Source organism: Lampris incognitus, chromosome 3 (assembly GCF_029633865.1).
Source record: "Lampris incognitus isolate fLamInc1 chromosome 3, fLamInc1.hap2, whole genome shotgun sequence".
NCBI classification, from domain to species: Eukaryota; Metazoa; Chordata; class Actinopteri; order Lampriformes; family Lampridae; genus Lampris; species Lampris incognitus.
Genome location: NC_079213.1, coordinates 81172934 through 81196647, shown reverse-complemented (window position 1 = coordinate 81196647; position 23714 = coordinate 81172934). Strand labels below are relative to the sequence as shown.

General features: G+C 42.3%; 1 protein-coding gene across 1 annotated transcript; it reads right to left on the bottom strand.

The window, feature by feature from the left end:
- Positions 1 to 1051: 1051 nt before the first annotated feature.
- On the bottom strand, positions 1052 to 23354 carry LOC130110149 (protein-glutamine gamma-glutamyltransferase K-like). Its single transcript, XM_056277144.1, has 14 exons — positions 23296 to 23354; positions 15101 to 15384; positions 11794 to 11985; positions 9099 to 9350; positions 6211 to 6329; positions 6012 to 6119; positions 5677 to 5854; positions 5354 to 5492; positions 5045 to 5237; positions 3625 to 3778; positions 3068 to 3352; positions 2229 to 2389; positions 1984 to 2120; positions 1052 to 1851 (listed from the first exon to the last, which is right to left on the bottom strand). Exons 2-14 carry the CDS (start codon positions 15381 to 15383, stop codon positions 1698 to 1700), a joined length of 2355 nt encoding a protein of 784 aa, XP_056133119.1. The 5' UTR covers position 15384; positions 23296 to 23354; the 3' UTR covers positions 1052 to 1697.
- Positions 23355 to 23714: the final 360 nt, after the last annotated feature.

Here is a 23714-nt window from a genome sequence, read left to right as displayed (position 1 = left end):
GTATCTCCCCTCTAATTGAACAGGAAATATGCAAATTCAGCGATTTTGATAATAAAAATGATTTAAATTATTGGAATTGTACATAAATTACATTTATAGCACAGATCAGCAGACAAATATTAATATTTATTTTATTTTATCATCATTTGTTTTTTCTTTTCATGATGAAAGGTGAGGCTGTGCCTCACCTGCCTCCCCTGACCGCACGTCCCTGCTTGGGGGTCATCCCAGGTCATTTTGTGTGTGGAGTTTGCATGTTCTTCCCGTGTCTGCGGTGGGTTTTCTCCAGGTGCTCCGGTTTCCCCCACCTTTAAAAAGACATGCATGTTAGGGTTAATACTCCTGTCTGTGCCCCTGACCGAGGCATGGCAAGACGAACTGGAGTTGGTCCCTGGGTGCTGCAGCTGCTCCTAGCTACACAGCTAAGATGGGTTAAATGCAGAGCGTAATTTCCCCATGGGGATCAATAAAGTATCTAAAAATTTTTAAAAAAATCAAATGAGATATGTAGTGTATACTTCTGGTACATAAGATAATAATACAGTGTAATATAGTGGGAGTATATAGCATTGTATATGGGCATGATGGGTTGTGGAATTGTGGCATAGTAAATGTCACAAAGTGTATTGGTAATATAGCATATAAGCAATGTGGTATAATATGAGTATAGGTTGTTGATTACTCAACCATAAGACTGTATAATAGCAACATACCAGTTGTGCATACATGCTTGCATCCAATGTCCTGTTGTTGTTCCATTTATTTCTTCTTTTTTTCTTCTCTTTGTGTGTGTGTGTGTGTGTGTGTGTGTGTGTGTGTGTGTGTGTGTGTGTGTGTGTGTGTGTGTGTGTGTGTGTGTGTGTGTGTGATGTCTTCAAATGCCAGAAGCTGCTGTGAACCAGAGTCAAATTCCTCGTGTGCACAGGCACACTTGGACCAATAAAGTTGATTCTGATTCTGATTTTAACTACTGTCCTTATATTCCATGGCAGGCCATGATCAGGGGGACAATACTGTCACTAAAGTAAGCAGCAAGCCAATAATTTGTGCGCACACAGTATGCTTTTTATTGTCAGTAAATTACAACATTTAAGAATCTTGAATCCTTAGCTGTTTATGTTTAAGTCATTCTGAAATGAACAAAAATAAATAGTTATAAATACATTCACTAACTTAAATTCAAAAAAATACTTTTACAAAACTCACCTCTCATGTAAACTTTCCATGTAGCATTAGGCTAAAACACTGTAGTCTCCACTCTGTCAGAGCTGTATATAATGATAACAATAATAATAATATCATATACCGTCTATGTACAAAGGTGCTACAAGAGCTCCATGAGTAAAACAGATCTTTATGTTGGTGAATACTGGTTTTAGTAAAATGCAAAATGTTCTAATATATTATCTGTTAGAAATATAATCATATTTGCAACATGTAAATCTTATATTTTTGATATACTATATTCTCCATTCTGTTGGTAAACTTGATTTTAAAACTAAAAGCAATTGCAGCACTTCACTGTCACCTCTGTGCACATGGCAGTGTTGTGACTTTAGGGAGAAGGGATGTGAACATCATTAATGTCCTCTCTGGGATGAGATGTAGACTTGGACACAAACTAAAAACCTTACAATTGTCGCTGCCTTTATATCAAGTATGAAAGCACCTCAATTTTAAAATGACCAAAAAAGTCTTTATGGAGTGACAGTCTCCTTCACAATGATGTCAGCCACACCGTGAACTTGGGTGAGCTGTTTGCAGTCCAGTGAAGCCAGTAACTTCCTGGGTCCGGGCAGGGTGGGGGTGAAGTGCTCGGTCAGAGACTTAGAAGCACGACTGCCAATATCACTGAAGGAAAGGGAATGACAGTGACAATCATGGCGTGAGACTGTGCTCAAAAGAAACAGAGAAAAGACTCGAGGTGGACAGAAATACTGCTCAGAAGAGAGAATTCAGAGATTTTTTTTTGTTTTTGCTTACCCAATGGCAATCTTTCGAAGACTCAGCAGACCAAGCCCTTCCACTCGCAGCATTACATCTTTCAGCACGCGTGGCAGCGGATTAGTAAAGGAGATCTCCGTTGCCATCTTCTTCCCTACCACAGCCTCCCCGATTGGCTGCACAGGAGAGAAATAGAAGCAAAGAAGAAAGGAGGAATGCCAAATGACTTCTAGTTTTCTCTCTGGTAACGGGTAAATCTGATCAGTTTGTGAGTTTGTGATCACCTTTATGATGAGGTCTGGAGTCCTAAATCTGAAACTGAACTGTGTGGCAAGAACCTGCTGCGTCTCAGTGACCCTTCCTGACAGCGTCAGCATCAAAGCAGCCTGGTCCACCAGTTGTTCCTGATAATGTTTGTACTCAAGAGTCCACTCCAGAGTCTTAACTGTAGGAAGAGGATGACATCAAAATGAGATTAAATGAACATTCCTCTCAGATTTTACGATGATACCTATTACTACGGGGGACTTTAGGTCATGAGAGAGGTGACAGGACACCCTCTTTCCTTGGTGGTTCCTCTGACTAAGAGAGCTGCAGATAAAAGAAGCAAGCCAAAAGCTTTCTGATCACATCCTTGCCCACCATTCAACTGAGTGCAGCTCAATATCCATTATTGACGCCTGTTGGTGATGTAGCCTGCGTGCACCCCTTTAAAGTATGTCCAATGAATTATGGGCTTTTGAAATCTATTTGATCATGTTCAAGGTAATTTTACATTACTCGCCAAGGATACAGGAATGTATCCATTTTCGAACTAATATACAGGTCACACCATCTAGGCTACCATACAGACCTGCAGATAATGGTTTCAGATGGATGAGGCTGGGCATGAGAACCTCTATTTTTGTGACCATTATTGAATTTGTAAATAATGGGGATTGTCAAAGTAATAAGGCCTCAATTTTCTTGTGTGGAGAAGAGATGAGCCTTTTGAATGAGGCACTTTGTCTTGTCAGCAATATGGTCTGACAAGGGAAAAAAAAGTCAAGGGTCAAATTATACTCATTCTGTCATTGGAGCACCCTCAGGCAGTCCACACCTAATAGGAAGTAGCTTGGCTCACCTTCATTGGGCAGTAGTTCCATTTCTGCTCTATCCTTTTTGACAGTGGCCTTGTGGACCCCAGTGTAGTACATGACTGCCACCTGGCTGTGGAGGATAATGGTGCGTTGCTGCGTGCTGCTGTTTCGCAACGTAATGCTCAGGTGTGCATCACCTCCCATGTGAGCACCTTCACCACCCATGGTCACCTCTACAGAGACGTCCTCTGCTGTAGGATAGGAATAGACCTCTGGCTTGGAGCCATAGCGACTTGCTGACTCAACAGCAATGCGTTCCTCTTCTGAGCCTGAGGATAATGAATAAAATACGAAGAGAGGTCACAATAAAGAATATCATATTTCGAGTGCACACAATTTGTATTTTCGGATGCTATGAATGTAGAGCAACCACCATTCGACCTAAGGCTTTGCTTAAGGTGTTATAGACAAAGAGAAGGGTTGGGGCTGGGGTTTGGCTGAGACCAAAAGCTTGCAAACAATTGAAAATCTGCATTGATCTAAATGTGCAGATGTTCATTTTTTTCTTTTCAGATGATGAAATTGTCTGGCCCAATAGTACCTTCGGGGTGTTTGTAGAGGTGTGTGATATCATTGCGTTCATCAGAGCCCACAGCCTTGGTGCTGATGGAGCGGCCCACAGTATTTTTCTCACTGTGAACTGGAGTGAATGTTCCATCCAGGTTCCTCTGCCAGAAGATTTTATCACTGTTCACCTGAACAGAGAGCATAAGTGAGAGAGGGAGAGGGCATTATTGTCTACAAATCTCACAAAAAAAAAAAACAACTTTGATTGTAACAAAATTGGGATAGTGTTAAATGAAAAGACACATCTTGATAATTTTCTAAAAAGGCTAAGAGAGTGAAAAAGTTGAGAAATAATTGTGATCTCTCTCTTTTTTCAAGAAGTAATTTTGCAGGACATTTTTCATAACCAGCTTCTTGAGGGTATAGGCGCTCAGGTGGCTTGGAGGGGGAGGGGGGATTGGTCAGGGCATTTGGGCATTGTGCATTGTGAAAATATGTTCACATCATTTTGGACCATTATCACTACAATAGTATTTATAAAAACACTACACTCAGACATTAGTAAGAAGAAAAGCGAAACAAATATGCTCACTGATGAAGTAAGCGCTATGTCCTTAAATAATCCTTCACATTTTTGTGAGTGATCGCACTGTGCACCATACAAAATAACATTGGTAAAATATGATTTATAGTGAACAGATTTGAACTACATAGTCTAAACTTGATCCCCGACTACTGTCAACATGTCCGGCCACAGATGCCGTCTCCAACGTGCCATGACTACCACCGCGGCGCCACAGCACCCACAGGCGCTGGATAGCGGTGACTCCAAATTATTTGACAAATAGCATTAAAGCTGCCAAAATGCCAATCCCAGTGTTGGCCCTGTGATAGCCTGGCGGCCCGTTCACGGTGTCTCCCCGCCTGCCGCCCAATGACTGCTGGGATAGGCTCCAGCATCCCCGCGACCCTGAGAGCAAGATTAGCGGTCTGGATAATGGATGGATGGATTTTTCACGACGTTTGCTTTGATATACATGACAGCCATTGCTCATGGTAGGTCATATTATTCAGTATTAACTATCAGTGGAAGTCTCAATAATCTCTAAATAGACTGTTTAACTTTTAACTTGTCACTGACCAGACCCCCCCACCCCCCACCCAAATTTCAAGTACTTGTGTGCAATGTAAGTGCCTGAAATAAGCCTGAAAAAAGCCATCTCAGCATAAAATATGTTAAAAATATACAATCTCAACAGGTAAAAATACAGTTCTATTACCGAACTTGACATATTTCAATGACCGCAATAATGTTTCCAGGACATTTGATCAATTTTATAATTTTTCATGTATTTACACGACTGAATAACTAGTCTATAAATTTCCAGGTTTCCAGGATTCATGGAAAAACCTGATTATGGGGAAAATGAAAGTGGAATATTTGTTGAACAAACCTCAGCAAAGACAAAAGGACAGTCATATTTGAGGAACACCTGACCATTGCGGATGGCACAAATGGATGCAGGACCACAACAGAAGATTCCCTGGCTTGTCTCCTGAGGAGTGGCGTCAACAGCCTGCCAGCCTCCCATGCCCAGCGGCAAATCCAGACGAGCCATCCAACAGTCGTTCCACACATGGAAGTTCCTAGAGAGATGAGAGGTGTAAGAGGGGCAGGTCTCATTAACCAGGGAACGACGCACATGAAATCAGTAAGTGCACATTTCGAGTGACGTATTGATGAAAAAGTTGACAGAACACACCAGATAGAGTCAGTGTTGAGGTGCTCTAAAGGCTCCTGGTTCTCATCGAAATAGATGTCTGTGGTCAAGGAGATGTCGGTGTCATGGCCGGAGCTGAAGTTGCTCACAGTTCGACTGGGAATGCCTAAACACCGCAAGACTGCAGAGATGAAGCAGCAAAGGTTCAGTCAGTGTCTGTATGTGCCATTCACCTCTCTCTCACACACACACACACACACACACACACACACACACACACACACACACACACACACACACACACACACACACACACACACCCATACCTGTCATATGGACACACTTGTAGTCTGGAAATGGCTAACCTGTTGTAGTAACACCAGCAAAGACCCAGCACTGGCCATATTTGACAGGTATGCCTCCACTCTTGTGATAGCTCTTCAGGATTTCCACACTGCCGCTGAATGCTGTTGGGGCTGTCCCACCTAAATAGTTCCCTGACCAGTTCCCTTCTAAAACACCGAAGTCATCAGGGGAGTTGACCTGGATGAGACAAGTTGAGGCGCTTTTGAGTTACAACTTCAGCTATATCTCAGTTGATATTGGTTATATTATTTGAGGCCAGGTTCTGGTGCTAGTGCTTTTAATATTCATGGGTGTTAGACAAACGTGTATATGCATACAGTAAGTGAAGTCTCACCATGGCAGAAACAATTCGGACCACAATAACAGGGTCTCCCCAACCAGATGAAGATGCTCCAATTTTTTCCAGGATGAAAAGGCAAGCAGCGAGGATCCCTTCATCAAACTAACACCAAAACAGAAAGAATCAGCCATTTCCCCTCAGTTAAATCTTTGTCAACCAAATGCCTGTATGTGGAGATCACCATTCCTCTCACCTGTCCATAGTTCCATGTTCTAGCTCCTATTTGTTCCTCTGTGCCGTAGTAAATTCTACCGACATCATTCAGAACATACTCCTCCCTCTCGTCTTCATCGTCCATGAACACTGTGTCTTCTGAAATGGAGAACAACACTGTCATCCATTTGAACAGGATTATTTTGCCCTGAATTTCTACAGTTAAATAAGGGTGATGATGATGCAAATCAGCTAGCAAAGCCACACATTATTTCTTTTTCATTTCCTTCCTCTCAACTTTGTGGGTCATAAATAACAACTCATCGCAAACATGATTTTATAATCTCAAGAAATGGCATATTATAATATAACACGGAGATTACTCTGAATTAACACTGGTTGATCTTGTAACCATGAAAAGCATGAGGGTGTGTAGTTGATTTAGATACTTCAGAAAGTTTTTCTTTTTGGTCTGTTTTTTTTTTTTCCTCAAGCCCAAATCTTGCTTTATGCAATACACTGTTAGTCACCCTGCTAGCCTTTCTGGTTGATTACAAACCCCAAGCTTTTCACTCTTATTATCTAATTCGAATAATATTAATTTTTCAACCGCATATGTCAACCCAGACAGCCAACTAAAACAGACATAGATCTATTTCTTGGGTGTGATCATGTTTTGTGAACATACACCGATCAGCTAAAACATTAAAACCACTAACAGGTAAGTGAATAACATTGATTATCTCATTAAAATGGCACTTGTCAAGGGGTGGGATATATTAGGCACAAGTGAACAGTCAGTTCTTGAAGTTGATGTGGTGGAAGCAGAAAAAATTGGCAAGCATGAGGATCTGAGCGACTTTGTCATGGGCCAAATTGTGATGGCTAGACGACTGGGTCAGAGCATCTCCAAAATGGCAGGTCTTGTGGGGTGTTCCCAGTAGACAGTGGTCAGTACCTACCAAAAGGGGTCCAAGGAAGGACAGCCGGTAAACCAGTGACAGGATCATTGCCACCCAAGGCTCGTTGATGTGCATGGGGAGCAAAAGCTAGCCCGTCTAGTCCAATCTCACAGAAGAGCTACTGTAGCTCAGATTGCTAAAAAAGTTAACGGTGGCTATGATAGAAAGGTGTCAGAACACAGTACATCACAGCTTGCTGCATATGGGGCTGCATAGCCACAGACCGGTCAGACTGCCGATGATGACCCCTGTCCACCGCCAAAAGGGCCTACAATGGACACGTGAGCATCAGAATTGGACCATGGAACAATGGAAGAAGGTGGCCTGGTTTGAAGAATCACATTTTCTTCTACATCATGTGGATGGCCAGGTGCATTTGCATTGTTTACCTGGGGAAGAGATGGCACCAGGATGCACTACGGGGAGAAAGCAAGCTGGTGGAGGCAGTGTGATGCTCTGGGCAATGTTCTGCTGGGAAGCCTTGGTTTCCTGGCATTCATGTGGATGTTACTTTGACCCATATCACCTAACTAAACATTGTTGTAGACCAGGTAGACCCCTTCATGGCAGTGGTATTCCCTGATGACAGTGACCTCTTTCAGCAGGATAATGTGCCCTACCATATTGCAAAAATTGTTCAGGAATGGTTTGAGAAACATGAAAAAGTATTCAAGGTGTTGCCTTTGCCTCCAAATTCCTCAGATTTCAATTCGATTGCGTATCTGTGGAATTTGCTGGAAAAACAAGCCCGATCCATGGAGGTCCCACCTCGCAACTTACAGGAGTTAAATTCAGTTCAATTGTATTCAATTTATTGTCATTAAAAACAATGTGCAGGCACATGTTAAAAATGAAATAAGGGCTGCGGCTTCGCCAAACAGTATAAGACAGACACAGACAAACACGGCAAACATGGTGTAGGATATACAAAGATGAAGACCAAAAGCTAAAAATAAGTTAAAAAAGCGCACGAGTACAAAAATATTTTAAAATATCCACAGACATTCAGTGGGTAGCCAGGTTCAGGTGGGCAACAGCTTGTGGAAAGAAGCTGTTTTTGCGCCTGGTACTGCAGGCTCTGAGGCTCCTGTAGCGCCTCCCAGAGCGCAGGGGGGAGAACAGTCCATGTTTGGGGTGGGTGGGATCTCTGCTGTTGCTGAGACCCCTTCGAAGGCAGCGTTTGTGATAAATGTCTTTTATGGCTGGGAGCTGGGTACCAGTGATATGCTGGGCCGCCTTGACGACCAGCTGTAGAACTTTCTGGTCTACTGAGGTGCAGTTGCCGTACCACACTGAGATGCAGCTGGTAAGGATGCTCTCTATGGTGCAGTGGTAGAAGTTGGTGAGAATTTTGGGATAGACGGGCGCTTCTCAGCCTCCTCAGGAAATGCAGATGTTGTTGGGCCTTTTCACAAGGGCCTGGGTGTTTAATGTCCAGGAACATTCCTCACTGATGTGCACTCCAAGAAATTTAAAGCTGGAGACACGCTCCACTTCTGTTGCTAACGTCTTGGTGCCAGATACCAGAGGACACCTTCAGAGGTCTTCTGGAGTCCATGCCTCAATGGGTCAGAGCTGTTTTGGTGGCACGAGGGGGACTTACACAATATTAGGCAGGTGTTTTTAATGTTTTGGCTGATCGGTATATGTTCAAGCGAAGGGCTCTGTTACTCTCATGTTAAAACTTACTTTATATCCACTGGCGGCTGGTGCTAACAATTTTTTTTCGGGGGGGGGCACAATTTACTGTGGTTATTAAGTTATTAAGAAGGACAATGTAGTCTATAGATTTTAACAGGGGCATAAACCCTGATAAAAGCTATAGGCTACATTTTCCTTCTTAATAACTCTGTGACTGTGTGGACATTAAAGCAGCTGTCAGGTGTGCTGCGCCAAGGTAAATTGTGCCCCCCCCCCAAAAAAAAATTGTTAGCACCAGCCGCCACCGCTTATATCTCATATTTACCTTCACACCATGGGTTGAACAACATGTAGATATCATTGGATGGGTCATGTGTAGAGGTGGCCTCGCCCTTTGGGCAGCTTGTTGCCACAGTGAGTTGATACCTCCCAATTATGGCATTTGGTAAAGAGTTCACAGACAGCTTCAACCTATTGCCATCCTGTTTCACTATTTTAGCCTCCCAGCGATCATCCTGCAACTCTTTCACCAGTGGTATGATGACATGGGTCGCCTTTGACACTGTTGGCAGAGGTCCTGTAGATAAAAACATGTGCGCCATCAGTTACACTGTCAAGATGCACCCTTTCAAACCAGTCTCCATTGTAATGTGGAAAATATGTAAAGGCAGAACATTTAAAAGGATTGGAAACCACGTTATGACAAAAGCCCAGACTAATTCACAATTATAATTTATCAAAGCCAGAAACACTAACATGACTTCCCTTGCTTTGTGCCAAGCCACACCTGCATTCTTTACCACTTGGGGTGTGTTTGAAGGGAAAAAACCCAAACAAAAACAGAGGCCCTGAGCCCTTTGTTGCTCTGTCTTGCTGTCTCTCTCTCTCTCTCTCTCTCTCTCTCGCTCTAATAAAAAAGTGCACACTCACAAACTAGGTCTAATGGGTGTATATGCCAACTTGAACAAGCAAACAGAGACATATTCAGCATATCACGTCATTACATGATCTCCACACCACTGTGCTGCACATGGAGTCTTTGCTCAGGTGCCAGTTTTCTGTGCAGTCATTATCACATTGCTTGACGTTTATCAAACTGCACTGTATCCTATTAACATTCTTTTATATTCAATATTCTCGTTTGTGCTGTTCTCGCTGTCTTCCTGAATACAGTTAACATTGTTAGAAATGAATGGGGGGGGGGCAAGTTCAGCGGTTGGTAGCGATGTTAAGTGTTGTCAGGGGGAAGAGGTTTTATTTAGGGCAGAACAAGAAGCTTTTGTAAAAAAAAAAAACAAAAGAAAAACCAGTCTCCCTGGAGCATAACCACCATGTTCAGGCTCCCAATCACTATAGCAATACCAAAATAATGACTGAATTCACTCAAAAACAACCCCCCCCCCCACACACACACACACACACACAAGTATGCACACACATAGACACAGAAAAGCACATAGGCACACACGTACAAACACACAGAGAAAATTCGGTGAATACACAAATATGTCGCCACATTGAACTCTGCAAACATTAGCACACCAAACTACAGATGTACCCTGTCTGCTTATACTGTCCATTTTGATTGCACCCTTCTCTTTATAGCCCATGCCTTCCTCCTTCAATAACATTGAAGCTTTAATGTATGCACCTCTGCATGGGATTTCTGAGAGGAGCAGGTATAGGTACACCTTTGTTAAGGTGGCTAGTGGCAATCAGGTTTTGAACTAAAGATTAAACATGACATTAAAAACCTGTCATGAAGCAATTTCACTAAACAGAACTAGTTTAAATTAGCCTCTCTCTTCTTACATAATATGAACATCTTTCAATTTTATTTCACTTAGGTGGCACAATGCATTAATATGCTAGCATCCCAACACTGAGGTTCACAGTTCAAGCACTCCAGCCTCAGCCAGGCGTCACATGGAACGTGGACATGAACCTACAGCTGTACATATGCCTCACCGCCCATAGCACTGTTTCCCAACTTGGTCCTCAAGGACCCCTTTGCCCTGCAAATTTTCAATTTAACCCTGCCTACTTTCTCAGCAGATCAACACTTGGTTAGTCAGATTTGACACACATGGCATAATTAAGTATCATATTATGAATTGAAAACACTGCTATATTTGTTGGGGTGCCTATAACAGCTGAGGTTGGATCTGGGGGATCAGTTTGTTTTATGTCCCCTCGGAGAAACCTGCAGCTGGTAGGTGAAAAGAAGGATTTGTGATTCCACATGTATCGAGGGACGCTCATGGTGGTCCACACCGCGCTCAATTTGCAATTGAGTAGGTTGCGGAAAATGCCATAGTGCTATAATGAGGATAGCACAACTTCATGTTCATGCTGTCATTTGGGAAAGAGCTGACAGATGCAGTGGCATGCCGCTGCTAATTGAATAGAGTGGTGACAATGCCACAAGCCAGAAATGCCCACATCCTTAGCTGAGGGGCAATTTCATCATAGGATTTCATTGCTTTCAGTTGCCAACATCTAAAATGAGTGCCCCTTGTAGTCTTTATTACTTCTGCACTGTTGTACAGGCAATGAGTTTGGACAGTTGTAGACAGTGAGTTTGGTCCAGACTGAATGAAACATGAAGGTTACACAATCACAAATTAAGCCAATTCTACACACTACCAACTATCATAGGAGTTATGCAATGGCGGGACTTTAGGGGAACCGTGAATCAGATATGTCAAATATGGAGACAGAATGGATTTCCCCCCCCCAAAAAAACACCAATGACAACATCAAAAAAGTCCATTTCATTTTTGTAGTCCACAGCATTATCAAAATCATTCAAATGAACAAATATACACACTTTCAACCAGGGGTTCATGGAGAGTTCAGTATCATTCGATAGCTTTTCAGATGTCTACTGAAACAAGTGCAGAAAACAGACTGCTTTTTATTTTACTAATGCAGAATAAAGATCTATCTAAAATCCAATGCACTAAAAAAGACTACTAAGCAGCTAACACTACACACACAATCAGGGGGAGAAAACTAACCTGTTTTAAGCTCAAGGTGAAGTTTATCAGTGCTGGGGTTAAAAGGTCGTGAGAGGTCAAGCCACATCTGGAAAGTTTGTCCCCGACGGATGATGAGATTGTTGCCATGGTAACGATCTGTGTGATGCTCCTTGCGATTTTGTCCCACTTTGGTTTTTATCAGATCGACTGACCGCGTCTTCAGCAGGAGTTCTGTTGAAAATCGATGCAAGCGTGTGAGTGAGCGGGACTGTAGGGTCGCCAACCGTTCCTTAAAATAAGGAATCGTTCCTTATTATACATAAAAAAAATATATATAAATTATATATATATATAAATTATATATACACTACCGTTCAAAAGTTTGGGATCACCCAAACAATTTTGTGTTTTCCATGAAAAGTCACACTTATTCACCACCATTTGTTGTGAAATGAATAGAAAATAGAGTCAAGACATTGACAAGGTTAGAAATAATGATTTGTATTTGAAATAAGATTTTTTTTACATCAAACTTTGCTTTCGTCAAAGAATCCTCCATTTGCAGCAATTACAGCATTGCAGACCTTTGGCATTCTAGCTGTTAATTTGTTGAGGTAATCTGGAGAAATTGCACCCCACGCTTCCAGAAGCAGCTCCCACAAGTTGGATTGGTTGGATGGGCACTTCTTTGAGCAGATTGAGTTTCTGGAGCAACTGAACTCCCTTCAGAGGACAGCACAAACAGGCTCTAACCAGAGTAGAAAAAGAAGTGGGAGGCCGCGTTGCACAACTGAGCAAGAAGATAAGTACATTAGAGTCTCTAGTTTGAGAAACAGACGCCTCACAGGTCCCCAACTGGCATCTTCATTAAATAGTACCTGTTAGAGCCTGTTTGTGCTGTCCTCTGAAGGGAGTAGTACACACCGGTGTAGGAAATCTTCAATTTCTTAGCAATTTCTCGCATGGAATAGCCTTCATTTCTAAGAACAAGAATAGACTGTCGAGTTTCAGATGAAAGTTCTCTTTTTCTGGCCATTTTGAGCGTTTAATTGACCCCACAAATGTGATGCTCCAGAAACTCAATCTGCTCAAAGAAGTGCCCATCCAACCAATCCAACTTGTGGGAGCTGCTTCTGGAAGCGTGGGGTGCAATTTCTCCAGATTACCTCAACAAATTAACAGCTAGAATGCCAAAGGTCTGCAATGCTGTAATTGCTGCAAATGGAGGATTCTTTGACGAAAGCAAAGTTTGATGTAAAAAAAATCTTATTTCAAATACAAATCATTATTTCTAACCTTGTCAATGTCTTGACTCTATTTTCTATTCATTTCACAACATATGGTGGTGAATAAGTGTGACTTTTCATGGAAAACACGAAATTGTTTGGGTGATCCCAAACTTTTGAACGGTAGTGTATATACAGTGCATCCGGAAAGTATTCACACCCCTTCACTTTCCCCACATTTTGTTATGTTACAACCTTATTCCAAAATGGATTAAATTCCTTTTTTTCTCTCATCCATCTACACACAATATCCCATAATGACAAAGTGAAAAAGGTTTTGTAGAAATTTTTGCAAATTTATTAAAAATAAAAAACTGAAATATTGCATGTACATAAGTATTCACACCCTTTGCTATGACACTCAAAATTGAGCTTAGGTTCATCCTGTTTCCACTGATCATCCTTGAGATGTTTCTACATCTTGATTGAATTCCACCTGTAGTAAATTCAATTGATTGGACATGATTTGGAAAGGCACACACCTGTCTATATAAGGTCCCACTGTTGACAGTGCATGTCAGAGCAGAAACCAAGCCATGAAGTCAAAGGAATTGTCTGTGGACCTCCGAGACAGGATTGTATCGAGGCACAGATCTGGAGAAGGGTACAAAAAAAAACTTCTACAACTTTGAAGGTCTCGAAGAGCACAGTGGTCTTCATCATTCGTAAATGGAAGAAGTTTGGATCCACCGGGACTCTTCCTAGAGCTGGCCGCCCAGCCAAACTGAGAAATCGGGGGAGAAGGGCCTTGGTCAGGGAGGTGACCAAGAACCCAATGGTCACTCTGACAGAGCTCCAGCATTCCTCTGTGGAGATGGGAGAACCTTCCAGAAGGACAACCATCTCTGCAGCACTCCACCAATCAGGCCTTTATGGTAGAGTGGCCAGACGGAAGCCTCTGCTCAGTAAAAAGCACATGACAGCCCGCTTGGAGTTTGCCAGAAAGCACCTAAAGGACTCTCAGACCATGAGAAACAAGATTCTCTGGTTTGATGAAACCAAGATTGAACTCTTTGGCCTGAATGCCAAATGTCACGTCTGGAGGAAACCAGGCACCTCTCATCACCTTGCTAATACCATCCCTACAGTGAAGCATGGTGGTGGCAGCATCATGCTGTGGGGATGTTTTTCAGCGGCAGGAACTGGGAGACAAGTCAGGATCGAGGGAAAGATGAATGGAACAAAGTACAGAGAGATCCTTGATGAAAACCTGCTCCAGAGCGCTCAGGACCTCAGACTGGGGTGAAGGTTTACCTTTCAAAACGACAACGAACCTAAGCACACAGCCAAGACAACGGAGTGGCTTCGGGACAAGTCTGTGAATGTCCTTGAGTGGCCCAGCCAGAGCTCAGACATGAACCCCATTAAACATCTCAGGAAAGACCTGAAAATAGCTGTGCAGCGACGCTCCCCATCTAACCTTACAGAGCTCGAGAGGATCTGCAGAGAAGAATGGGAGAAATACCCCAAATATAGGTGTGCCAAGCTTGTAGTTTCATACCCAAGACTTGAGGCTGTAATCGCTGCCAAGGGTGCCTCAACCAAGTACTGAGTAAAGGGTGTGAATACTTATGTACATGCAATATTTCAGTTTTTAATTTTAATGAATTTGCAAAAAATTTCTACAAAACCTTTTTCGCTTTGTCATTATGGGGTATTGTATGTAGATTGATGAGGGGAAAAAAGGAATTTAATCCATTTTGGAATAAGGCTGTAACAACAAAATGTGGGGAAAGTGAAGGGGTGTGAATACTTTCCGGATGCACTGTATATATATGTATATATGTATATATGTATATATGTATATATATATATATATATATATATATATATATATATATATATATATATATATATGTATATATATGTGTGTGTGTATAGTGTAAGGCACATTATATTTGTTATGCCCGCGCCGCCCCCTCTATCCAACCCCCGTCCCTGTCCCCTGTTCCTTATTTCCATTTCAAGGAGTTGGCAACCCTGAGCGGGAGCCTATTGTCACAGCTTATATTATTCAATTTGACAAACAACGTGACTGTGTTTTCAAAAGAGCTAGTTACCGGCAAGTTCGCTATCGCCATTCACAGGCTTGTCACCATCCAACCCGTCCTCCTTGTCACCGTCCTCAATGCCTGTGACCACCGTATCTGTGATGTCGTCGTCATCACTTGGCTTTGGACAGCAACAACAGCAGACCCTACGGAGCCACTGGCAACATGCTTCTCCCTCAGCATTGTCCTTCTCTGGTTCTTCCTTTAGTGTGTCCTCAACTGATCCTAAAGTGACTTCTGGAAACCTACCACGGTCAGACCTGTGTGTGACAGAATGCATTCGAACAGACATCCTGAGGGAGAAAAAAGGGAAAATATGTAATTAAATTGGTAGAAATAGTAGTGCTCTTGGTTTATGATCTGTTATGATTTGGTTAACTTGACTTAAAGGTGAGCAATGCTGGGTATGCGCTGGTGTAGCGGTCTAAGCATCGGCTTTGTGTCAATGCAGTTGCCCACTGGGGACCGGGGTTCGCGCCCCGTTCTCGTCAGATCCGACTATGGCCGGACTCGATGAAGCAGCAATAATTTGCAACGCTGTCTTCGGGAGGGGGCGGAGTCGGCTTGTGTTCGTCACATGAATGTGTCTCTATGTGTGTCGGAAAAAGCAGTGATTCGGACTGGATTCGCCTTGTCACGGAAGTGGCGAGGCGTCTCCTTCGGGACTGCCGGCCGGAGAGATGCAGTTGGCAAACGCATGCAGTATGAGGGTGGGTGTTTGAACTAAAATGGGGATTGATTGGCCACTAAATTAAGAACAAAAGGGAAAAATTAGAAATAAATTTATTTAAAAAAAAAGGTCAGCAATGCTACTTTTGATAGGATAGGTCTGTTTTAGTGAGTTAACACCTTATAAGATCTCATTCCTATGACTGATGTGCATGTTCATTGTAGCTATATCTGGTTTCTGTTTAGAGCTAATTAAATAGAAATATACCCGGACAGATTCAGTATTTTAATTACCGCAAAGCAACCATCCTGGATAAAAATGCATTTTCACTTGTATTTACCTAGTTACTACATACTGCTGTAATCCAGCTGCTGAAGAGCAAGTGGAAAGTGGAAACGGAAGCAGTGTGGCATTCCTTTTTCATCCAATATTATAATCCCCTCCTAAACAAAAGTCCTATATGCTATTTCTTGCACCTCTGATTTATGTGCAATGTTTTTTTTCTATTTAGAGAAAAAAATCCATTGTGATGACAGACCGTGTCCATCACCCCAAGCTACCTACAGCTACAAGTATGAACCGGTCATCAAGTCTTTGACAATAGTTCGTTTTTTTTTCAACATAAGAACCCTCCTGCCCACTTCCAGTGGGGGAAAAAGGGGTTGAAACCAGGAAACCAAGATTCCATATCATTGTCATCATGACACACCTTTGACTTGCTCCACTTACAATGAGTGACAACTGAATTTGCGGACATGGTGATGCTGTGGATGAGTGACATCTTTTGAGAACAGTTATGTGTCATGATTCTGAGCTAATAGGGCTGCAACGAAACAAGTTGTACTTGTGTGTGTAAGGTCAAATAAATGTTTTGTATAAAATTATGGTTTTGATAAAAAATACAGAATCTTGATTCTCTAGTTTGAAGTTTTGGGATTTTCTTCAGTTTTGTTTTTTGTTTTTTGTTTTTTTGTGTTTTTTTTTTTTTGGTCCTCTTTCCTGTGAGGAGTGTATGTCAATTCTGCTGACTTTGACCTTTTAGGTAGCAAGACACTTCAGAATTCAGATCCTCACAATCTCACCTTCCACATACATAACAGGTTGTTTTCTGTTCTTCCTTTGCCATTTCCCCATCTATTCTTCCACTCTCCTTCATTCGTCTCCATCAGATTTAACTCACACCCCTCTGGTACTAATCCTTTCTGTAGAAGCCTACCAAATAAATGAGTTGGTCCTTTTAAAAAGCCTTTCCCACACTCCCTGCATTCCTTGACTTCACTGACTGTAACACGGTGACAGAACAAGCCTTGATGAAGCAATCGACAGGGACAATGCAGTCACTTTTTCTATGTACGTCAGTGAGGATAGTCAAGTAAGGACTGCAATACAGTAAAAAATGCATCATAGCAGACGTGCAGTGGGGTAAGTGCAGCCTCATCCCAGCGTTCACCTCATAATCACCACTGTCAGACAGGAGTAAAGGGTGTTGCATGGAATAAGCAGAAATATTTCAAAACAATTTTTTATGATAAGGCAAAAAAAGCAGTAATTGAGAACTATGATGTACTTTTGTCAAAATAAACCAGCAAAAGCGTGAAGTAGGTGAGATGACAAAATTGAATACAGTATGACCCAGTAGAAACCATCTGTAAAAAAAATAAAAAAAAGTACAAGACTGCATGGAATGGAAATGTACTCCACATGGGAGTGATTACAGCCTGTTTTCTGTGTGACTTACGCCCATAGGATTCACACACACACACACACACACACACACACAGACACACACACACACACACAAATCAAAACACCATGGTGCCGCACCTACTTGATAAAACGTCCAACTAGAAGAGTGCACTCAGTAGAGTGCAGATCCCCGCCATCTCCCTTTCTCCGCTGCTTGGATTTAGGCGAAAAACTAGCTGAGGATTTAGTAGTCAATTACGGTATAAAACAGGTTTTTCAAAGGTTTTGAATTGCCAAAACCAGGGAAGGTCCCTGATCATACAGTCATAACTATGCACAAAAATTAATAGGCTGACAGGCTCAATTGTATGCGAGATTTGCAGCGGACAGATACACGCACACACAGACAGAAAAAACCACTGTTTTTCCTGCCATTATAAGACTTTTGCTCAACGCCCAAGTCGATTGAATGGGAAATATGGGGGGGGGGGTGTTAATATGCAGTGCTCAAGCTAAAAAAAATCCATCCATCCATCCATTATCCAAACTGCTTATCCTGCCCTCAGGGTCGCAGGGATGCTGGAGCCTATCCCAGCAGTCATTGGGAAGCACGCGGGGAGACACCCTGGACAGGCTGCCAGTCCATCACAGGGCCCACACACACACACACACAGATTCACACCTAGGGACAATTCAGTACGTCCGATTCACCTGACTTACATGTCTTTTGACTGTGGGAGGAAAGCGGTGTACCTGGAGGAAACCAACGCAGACACGGGGAGAACATGCAAACTCCACACAGATGACGACCTGGGATGACCCCCAAGGTTGGACTACCCTGGGGTCGAACCCAGGACCTTCTTGCTGTGAGGTGACCGCACTAACCACTGCACCACCATGCCACCTCTTGAATCTCCATAAATGAAAAAGAAAATTTTCAAATTTCAGAGCAATTGGATATTAAATCAAAAACAATTGATGGTGATAATGAATGGCTAAGGTCACAACAAATACACAGTTAGTCACACATATTGATAACAATATAAGTTCGCCTAAAAAAGGCTAACAATATTCTTTGAAAACATCAATATATGGCTTGGAAGTTCCTCTATATATTAAAGACAGGACAATTTACAACAGAGCAGTCAGTTAGCGGTGGCGTACCTTTTTAAGCTTCTCCTGCACATCTCTGTCTGCCAAATTCTCCCTTTCAAACTGTTCTAAGTCAGCTACCTGTCCACACGAGTCGAAAAAGACTGGGGTCCAATGCCTTCAGACCTGGCCCTCCGTGCAGTAAGGACCAGGCTGTCAACTTCCATTCCCTGTAGAATTTTCCCTCATCTATCTAAGGCTGTCTGGTCATATACAAAGATTTGCCAAGTAAAACACCAAATTGTGTTTTGATTCACGAGTCTTGGAAAATCATAATGGTGGTGTCGTATGTTCCTTGGCACTGAAAATGATTACATTCAGGCTGTCAACCAAACAAGGGAAATGTTCATTATTGAAGAGCTTCAGGTGTCGGTAAACCCTTAGCCTATCAGGACCTTGCGCCTCTCCTCCATAAAGGTAACTATTGATAAATACTACGCACCACATCGGTTTGTTCACGCATGCCCGGTTAGGTCGGCCATTTTCATTTCAAATTGATTAATGTCTTACTTACGAAGCTAAAAAAATCTACCTAATAAAAACATTTTGCCTGTGAGTCTGTGGATGGGCAGACCGTCGCACGAAACCGTCCAAGTCTAATACGAACCGGCACTTTCCAAAAAGAAAAGGTTTGCAATGCGACCATTTTTGGTTTCACCCTAACCCTGTCTTTATCGTCCTAATCTCGCATGCGCAGCTCACGTTTGATTCAGATCGGCCAACGACAAGAATACGCGACACTGATCTAAAGATCATATTCGGAGGAGACTGGAATCATTCAATTAATGATATGTTAGATAGATGGCCAAATAAAAGTAATACAAATAATAGTTATTTGTTAGATTTTATAAATGAAAGAGATCTGATTGATATTTGGAGGTACACGAATCCTACAGTTAAAGAATTTACGTGGAAGAACAGGTCAGGGTCATTACAGTCTCGTATTGACTATTGGTTGATTTCTGATCCATTATCTGAACATGTCTCTTCAGTTAAAATGTTACCAACATCCTTGACGGATCATAAAACTATCTTTTTGGAGCTGTATATGTATACTAGTCATCAAACTAAAAGAGTCAACTCATATTGGAAATTAAATAATTCTCTTTTATTGAATGAATCTTTGGTAAAGGAGATTAAAATAAAAATAGATGAATGCTGGGATAGGGCATGTGCTGAAAATATGTATGGCAAAAATTGGGAGTTCATGAAATTTGAATTAAGGTCCCTTATAATGAAAAGAGGAGCTGAAATAGTTAAAAACAGAAAAAAAGAAGAATCAGAAATGATCTCTGAAATTATTGCTTTATCATCACAGCCACTTGAAAATTTATCAGAGGATAACAAGAACAGACTCCAAATTCTACAATTAAAATTAGATAATCTATATATTCACAAGGCAAAAGGAGCCTTTGTGCGCTCTAGGAGGAGATGGCTTGAGGAAAGAGAGCAAAACTCCAGCTATTTCTTCAAATTAGAGAAACAACATAATACACTTTGCAGCATGACCAAACTCTGCTCAGATGGTGTCATCACACAAGACCCTAAAAAGATTTCTGAGACATGTGAACTATTTTATAAAGAATTATATAAGTCTAAACTGTCAACAAATGACATGGAAAGTTTCTTCAACTCTTTAGGTAATACTGAGAGCATCAGCAATGCTAATAAAGATTTGTGTGATGCCCCCATCACAACATTGGATGTTGAGGATGCTATTTAAAAAATGAAACTCAATAAGAGTCCTGGGAATGACGGATTAACCTCAGAGTTATATAAATGTTTCTCCAAGGACTTATCACGCTTTTTACATAAAGTATATATAGAAAGCATTGCTAATGAAAAGCTCCCTCCTTCATTGTCTCAGGGGTTGATCACTTTGATTCCCAAACCGCAAAAAGACTATTTGTTGTTAGATAATTGGAGACCTATTTCACTCTTGAACAATGACTACAAGATAATTGCTATGTGTTTGGCTACAAAATTGAAAGAGGCAAGATTGAGATGGCTTGGACATGTGTGGAGGAGAGATGCTGATTATATTGGGAGAAGGATACTGAATATGGAGCTGCCAGGAAAGAGGAAAAGAGGAAGGCCAAAGAGGAGGTTTATGGATGTGGTGAAAGAAGACATGCAGGTGGCTGGTGTGACAGAGGAAGACACAGAAGACAGGAAGAAATGGAAACGGATGATCCGCTGTGGCGACCCCTAACGGGAGCAGCCAAAAGTAGTAGTAGTAGCTAACTAGCCAATAGCCAACAGTTAGCCATAACTTATGGAATGGCGAAACAAAGTTCAATCTTCCGCTTTTTTAAAAAGCCACGGATGGAGGAGGAGGAAAGCACACCTGCTCCAGCACCGACTGAGCCGCCCAATGAGAGTGAGATACCGCCGGAGAGAACGACAGAGGAGGCTACAGCTTCTCCGTTGCAGGCAGCTTTTCCTCCCCCCCTCTGACGACGGTGAGACGATTCCCTTGACCATGCCACCGTCAGATTTGTCTGCTGTGGATGAGCCACCCACGCAGCCTAAATTAGTGTTCCCTGCAACCAACATTTCAGGAAAATTACGTTCTTTTTCCCATAAGTGGTATGAAGAATTTAAGTGGCTTGAATACAGCTCAGCAAGGAACGCTGTTTTCTGTAAAATGTGTGGGCATTTCCCCGAGCCCCATTATTGTATTTTTAAATCACGTCAGGACACAGCGCTGTCGCTCGACACAACCTCTCCGTGGCATTCTTTATTTAGACTGACACAGCATCAAAGGCAGACCCGATCAAACAACCCAGAGCACGCAGGCATCACCAATCGATCCCAGCACAATAGAACAGCACCAAATCAAATGCAGCACTGTCGATGTGTGCAGACATAACACCCATATTGAAAACACGTTTTTTCGAAGCGGGTTTGTAGATTGGAAGCACCTCCACCAGGCATGCTCGAAACATCAGGCTAGCAAACCCCCCCCCCCCCATTGTATTGCACTTGGTAAATTTGAGGGTTCGGAATGGACCGTTTTCATTCAGGCACTGCGTCGTAAAGTGGAGAGGGGTCAGTGTTACCCATCCCTAATTGAAGTACTGGACAGCTGCAACTCTGACGTTTTCCCAAACATTAACAGACTGTTAAGGGCAATGATCACCATTCCCCTGACTTCATGTACTGTTGAAAGACTCTTCTCCACTACAGGCCGTATCAAAACATGTCTAAGATCTTCCATGCTAACTGCACGCCTCAACAATCTATCCCTGTTGTCATTTGAAAGGGAACTTACTGACTCTTTGGACTATGATGAAATAATCTCGATCTTCAACGCTCGCCCTCGGCGTCTACACATTGTGCTGTAAAACGTGTACTATAGGCCTATAGCTTACATGTTGTATCATGATCTTTTAGACCGAGTCGGGCTGTTTTCCTAAGTGATGTTTAAATGGTTGTGCAGAGCCTGGCGAGAATGACTGGGGTGGTATTTGTTTAAGTGGGTTTTTATTAAAGTTTTAGTATGTTTCTTGGTCGCGTACTAAAAACCTGTGTTATGTGTTTACTGCTGTAATGTGTTCGAATTTGCGTCTTGTTTGAAGGATTATTGCTGGAAAACTTTGGCCCACCCATTTTCACTCAGGCCCACCTACAAAAATATTCCTGGTTACGCCACTGCCCCAGATGAACTCTGTGACTGAAGAAATGGTCTCCAGTTGATCCACCTCATCTGCGATTGAACAACCCAGACCAACATTTCTCAAGACTCCCTCTGGGCTGGTACGCAATACATTCCTGGGTGTGCGCCGAATCTACGATCTCACTGATTTGTCAGATGTACAGATTTAACAGGCGCAAGGTGTTTCCACGTTTTTCATTCACAAGTGCACTTCACAGCCTTCCCTCACTTCCATGTACTTCCACCACTTTTACAAAAGACACTTACATTTAGAGGACAGAGCGGAGGACATTGTCAAAACAGTCTTTGGGGTCTGTGGTGTACAATATATGGATGCGTTTTTCCAACAAAGGATAATATCTCCAGTGAGGAGGATGGCGATCGAGTAAACATCACTCATTTACACCCATGACCAGAAGCCCTGGGGCCGTAGCATTCACATCGAAAGAGTGGGACAAAGGACCCTTCATCCCTGTGTGTTCACATTCACTTTTAATTTTCCACTGCATTGAGTAGCTATTAACACGCAAACACTGATTTTCATTGTCCCAGTCAAGTACATAAATTCTAATTCTCTGTCACTTAATCATATAGGCTTATGCACAACTGCTCTTTGGCAAACAACTGCACTGTTGAAGTGTGTTGTAATAAATAATCTGAGAGTAACCTGCCACGACTGATCAGACATTGTACCAGAGATATTAAAGAGCTGCTGTTATCATCCTCTGGTGTCCAAGGCGTATTTTTAATTTAGCAGTAAGTACCTCTATTGGGATTTAAGTGTGAACAGACGAGGAGCAGGTTAATATTTCGTTAACGCCTTTACATCATTATTTACAACGTAAGAAACGCACACAAAAAAAAAACAAAAAAAACGCGATTGCCGCTGAAACGTCTAAAGAAAAAAATCACATTTTAATGCAAGTGCGTGTGAGGTGGGCTAAATCTAAAACATGAAGAATCTCTCACAGGCTGTAGAACAAGTTACAAGGTGTGCGTGTGTGTGTGTGTGGGGGGGGCAATCAACGTCAGACTCACTCAGTTCAGTGAAAGTACAAGAAAGTTGACGTCTTCCGCTTGTTGGTGCGCAGTCCCGCAAAGAAATCCAAAATAATTACGTTCATGAAGTTTTAAATTGGGAAAATTGTGGGCGAGGAGGCTGAGGACACGCCCGCTCCATACCACGCCCCCCCCCAAAAAACGTGCGTATGCACACACACACGCACACTTTAGTCACTCTCTCCTATTGCGTTAACGAGAGTCCAGCGCTTCTCAATACGTCAGACGTTTCTACCGGATACTCGAAATCTATGGCGGTCATTATTCACATGACTGGACCTCGTCTCTAAAAAGTATGGAGTTTCCATTTTTATAGCGGAAGAAGAACAACAAAAAACTGCCTCGCAGACTTTTAGTTGAAGGGGCTGGTGATTTACTTCCTAAACCAGTGCCCTACA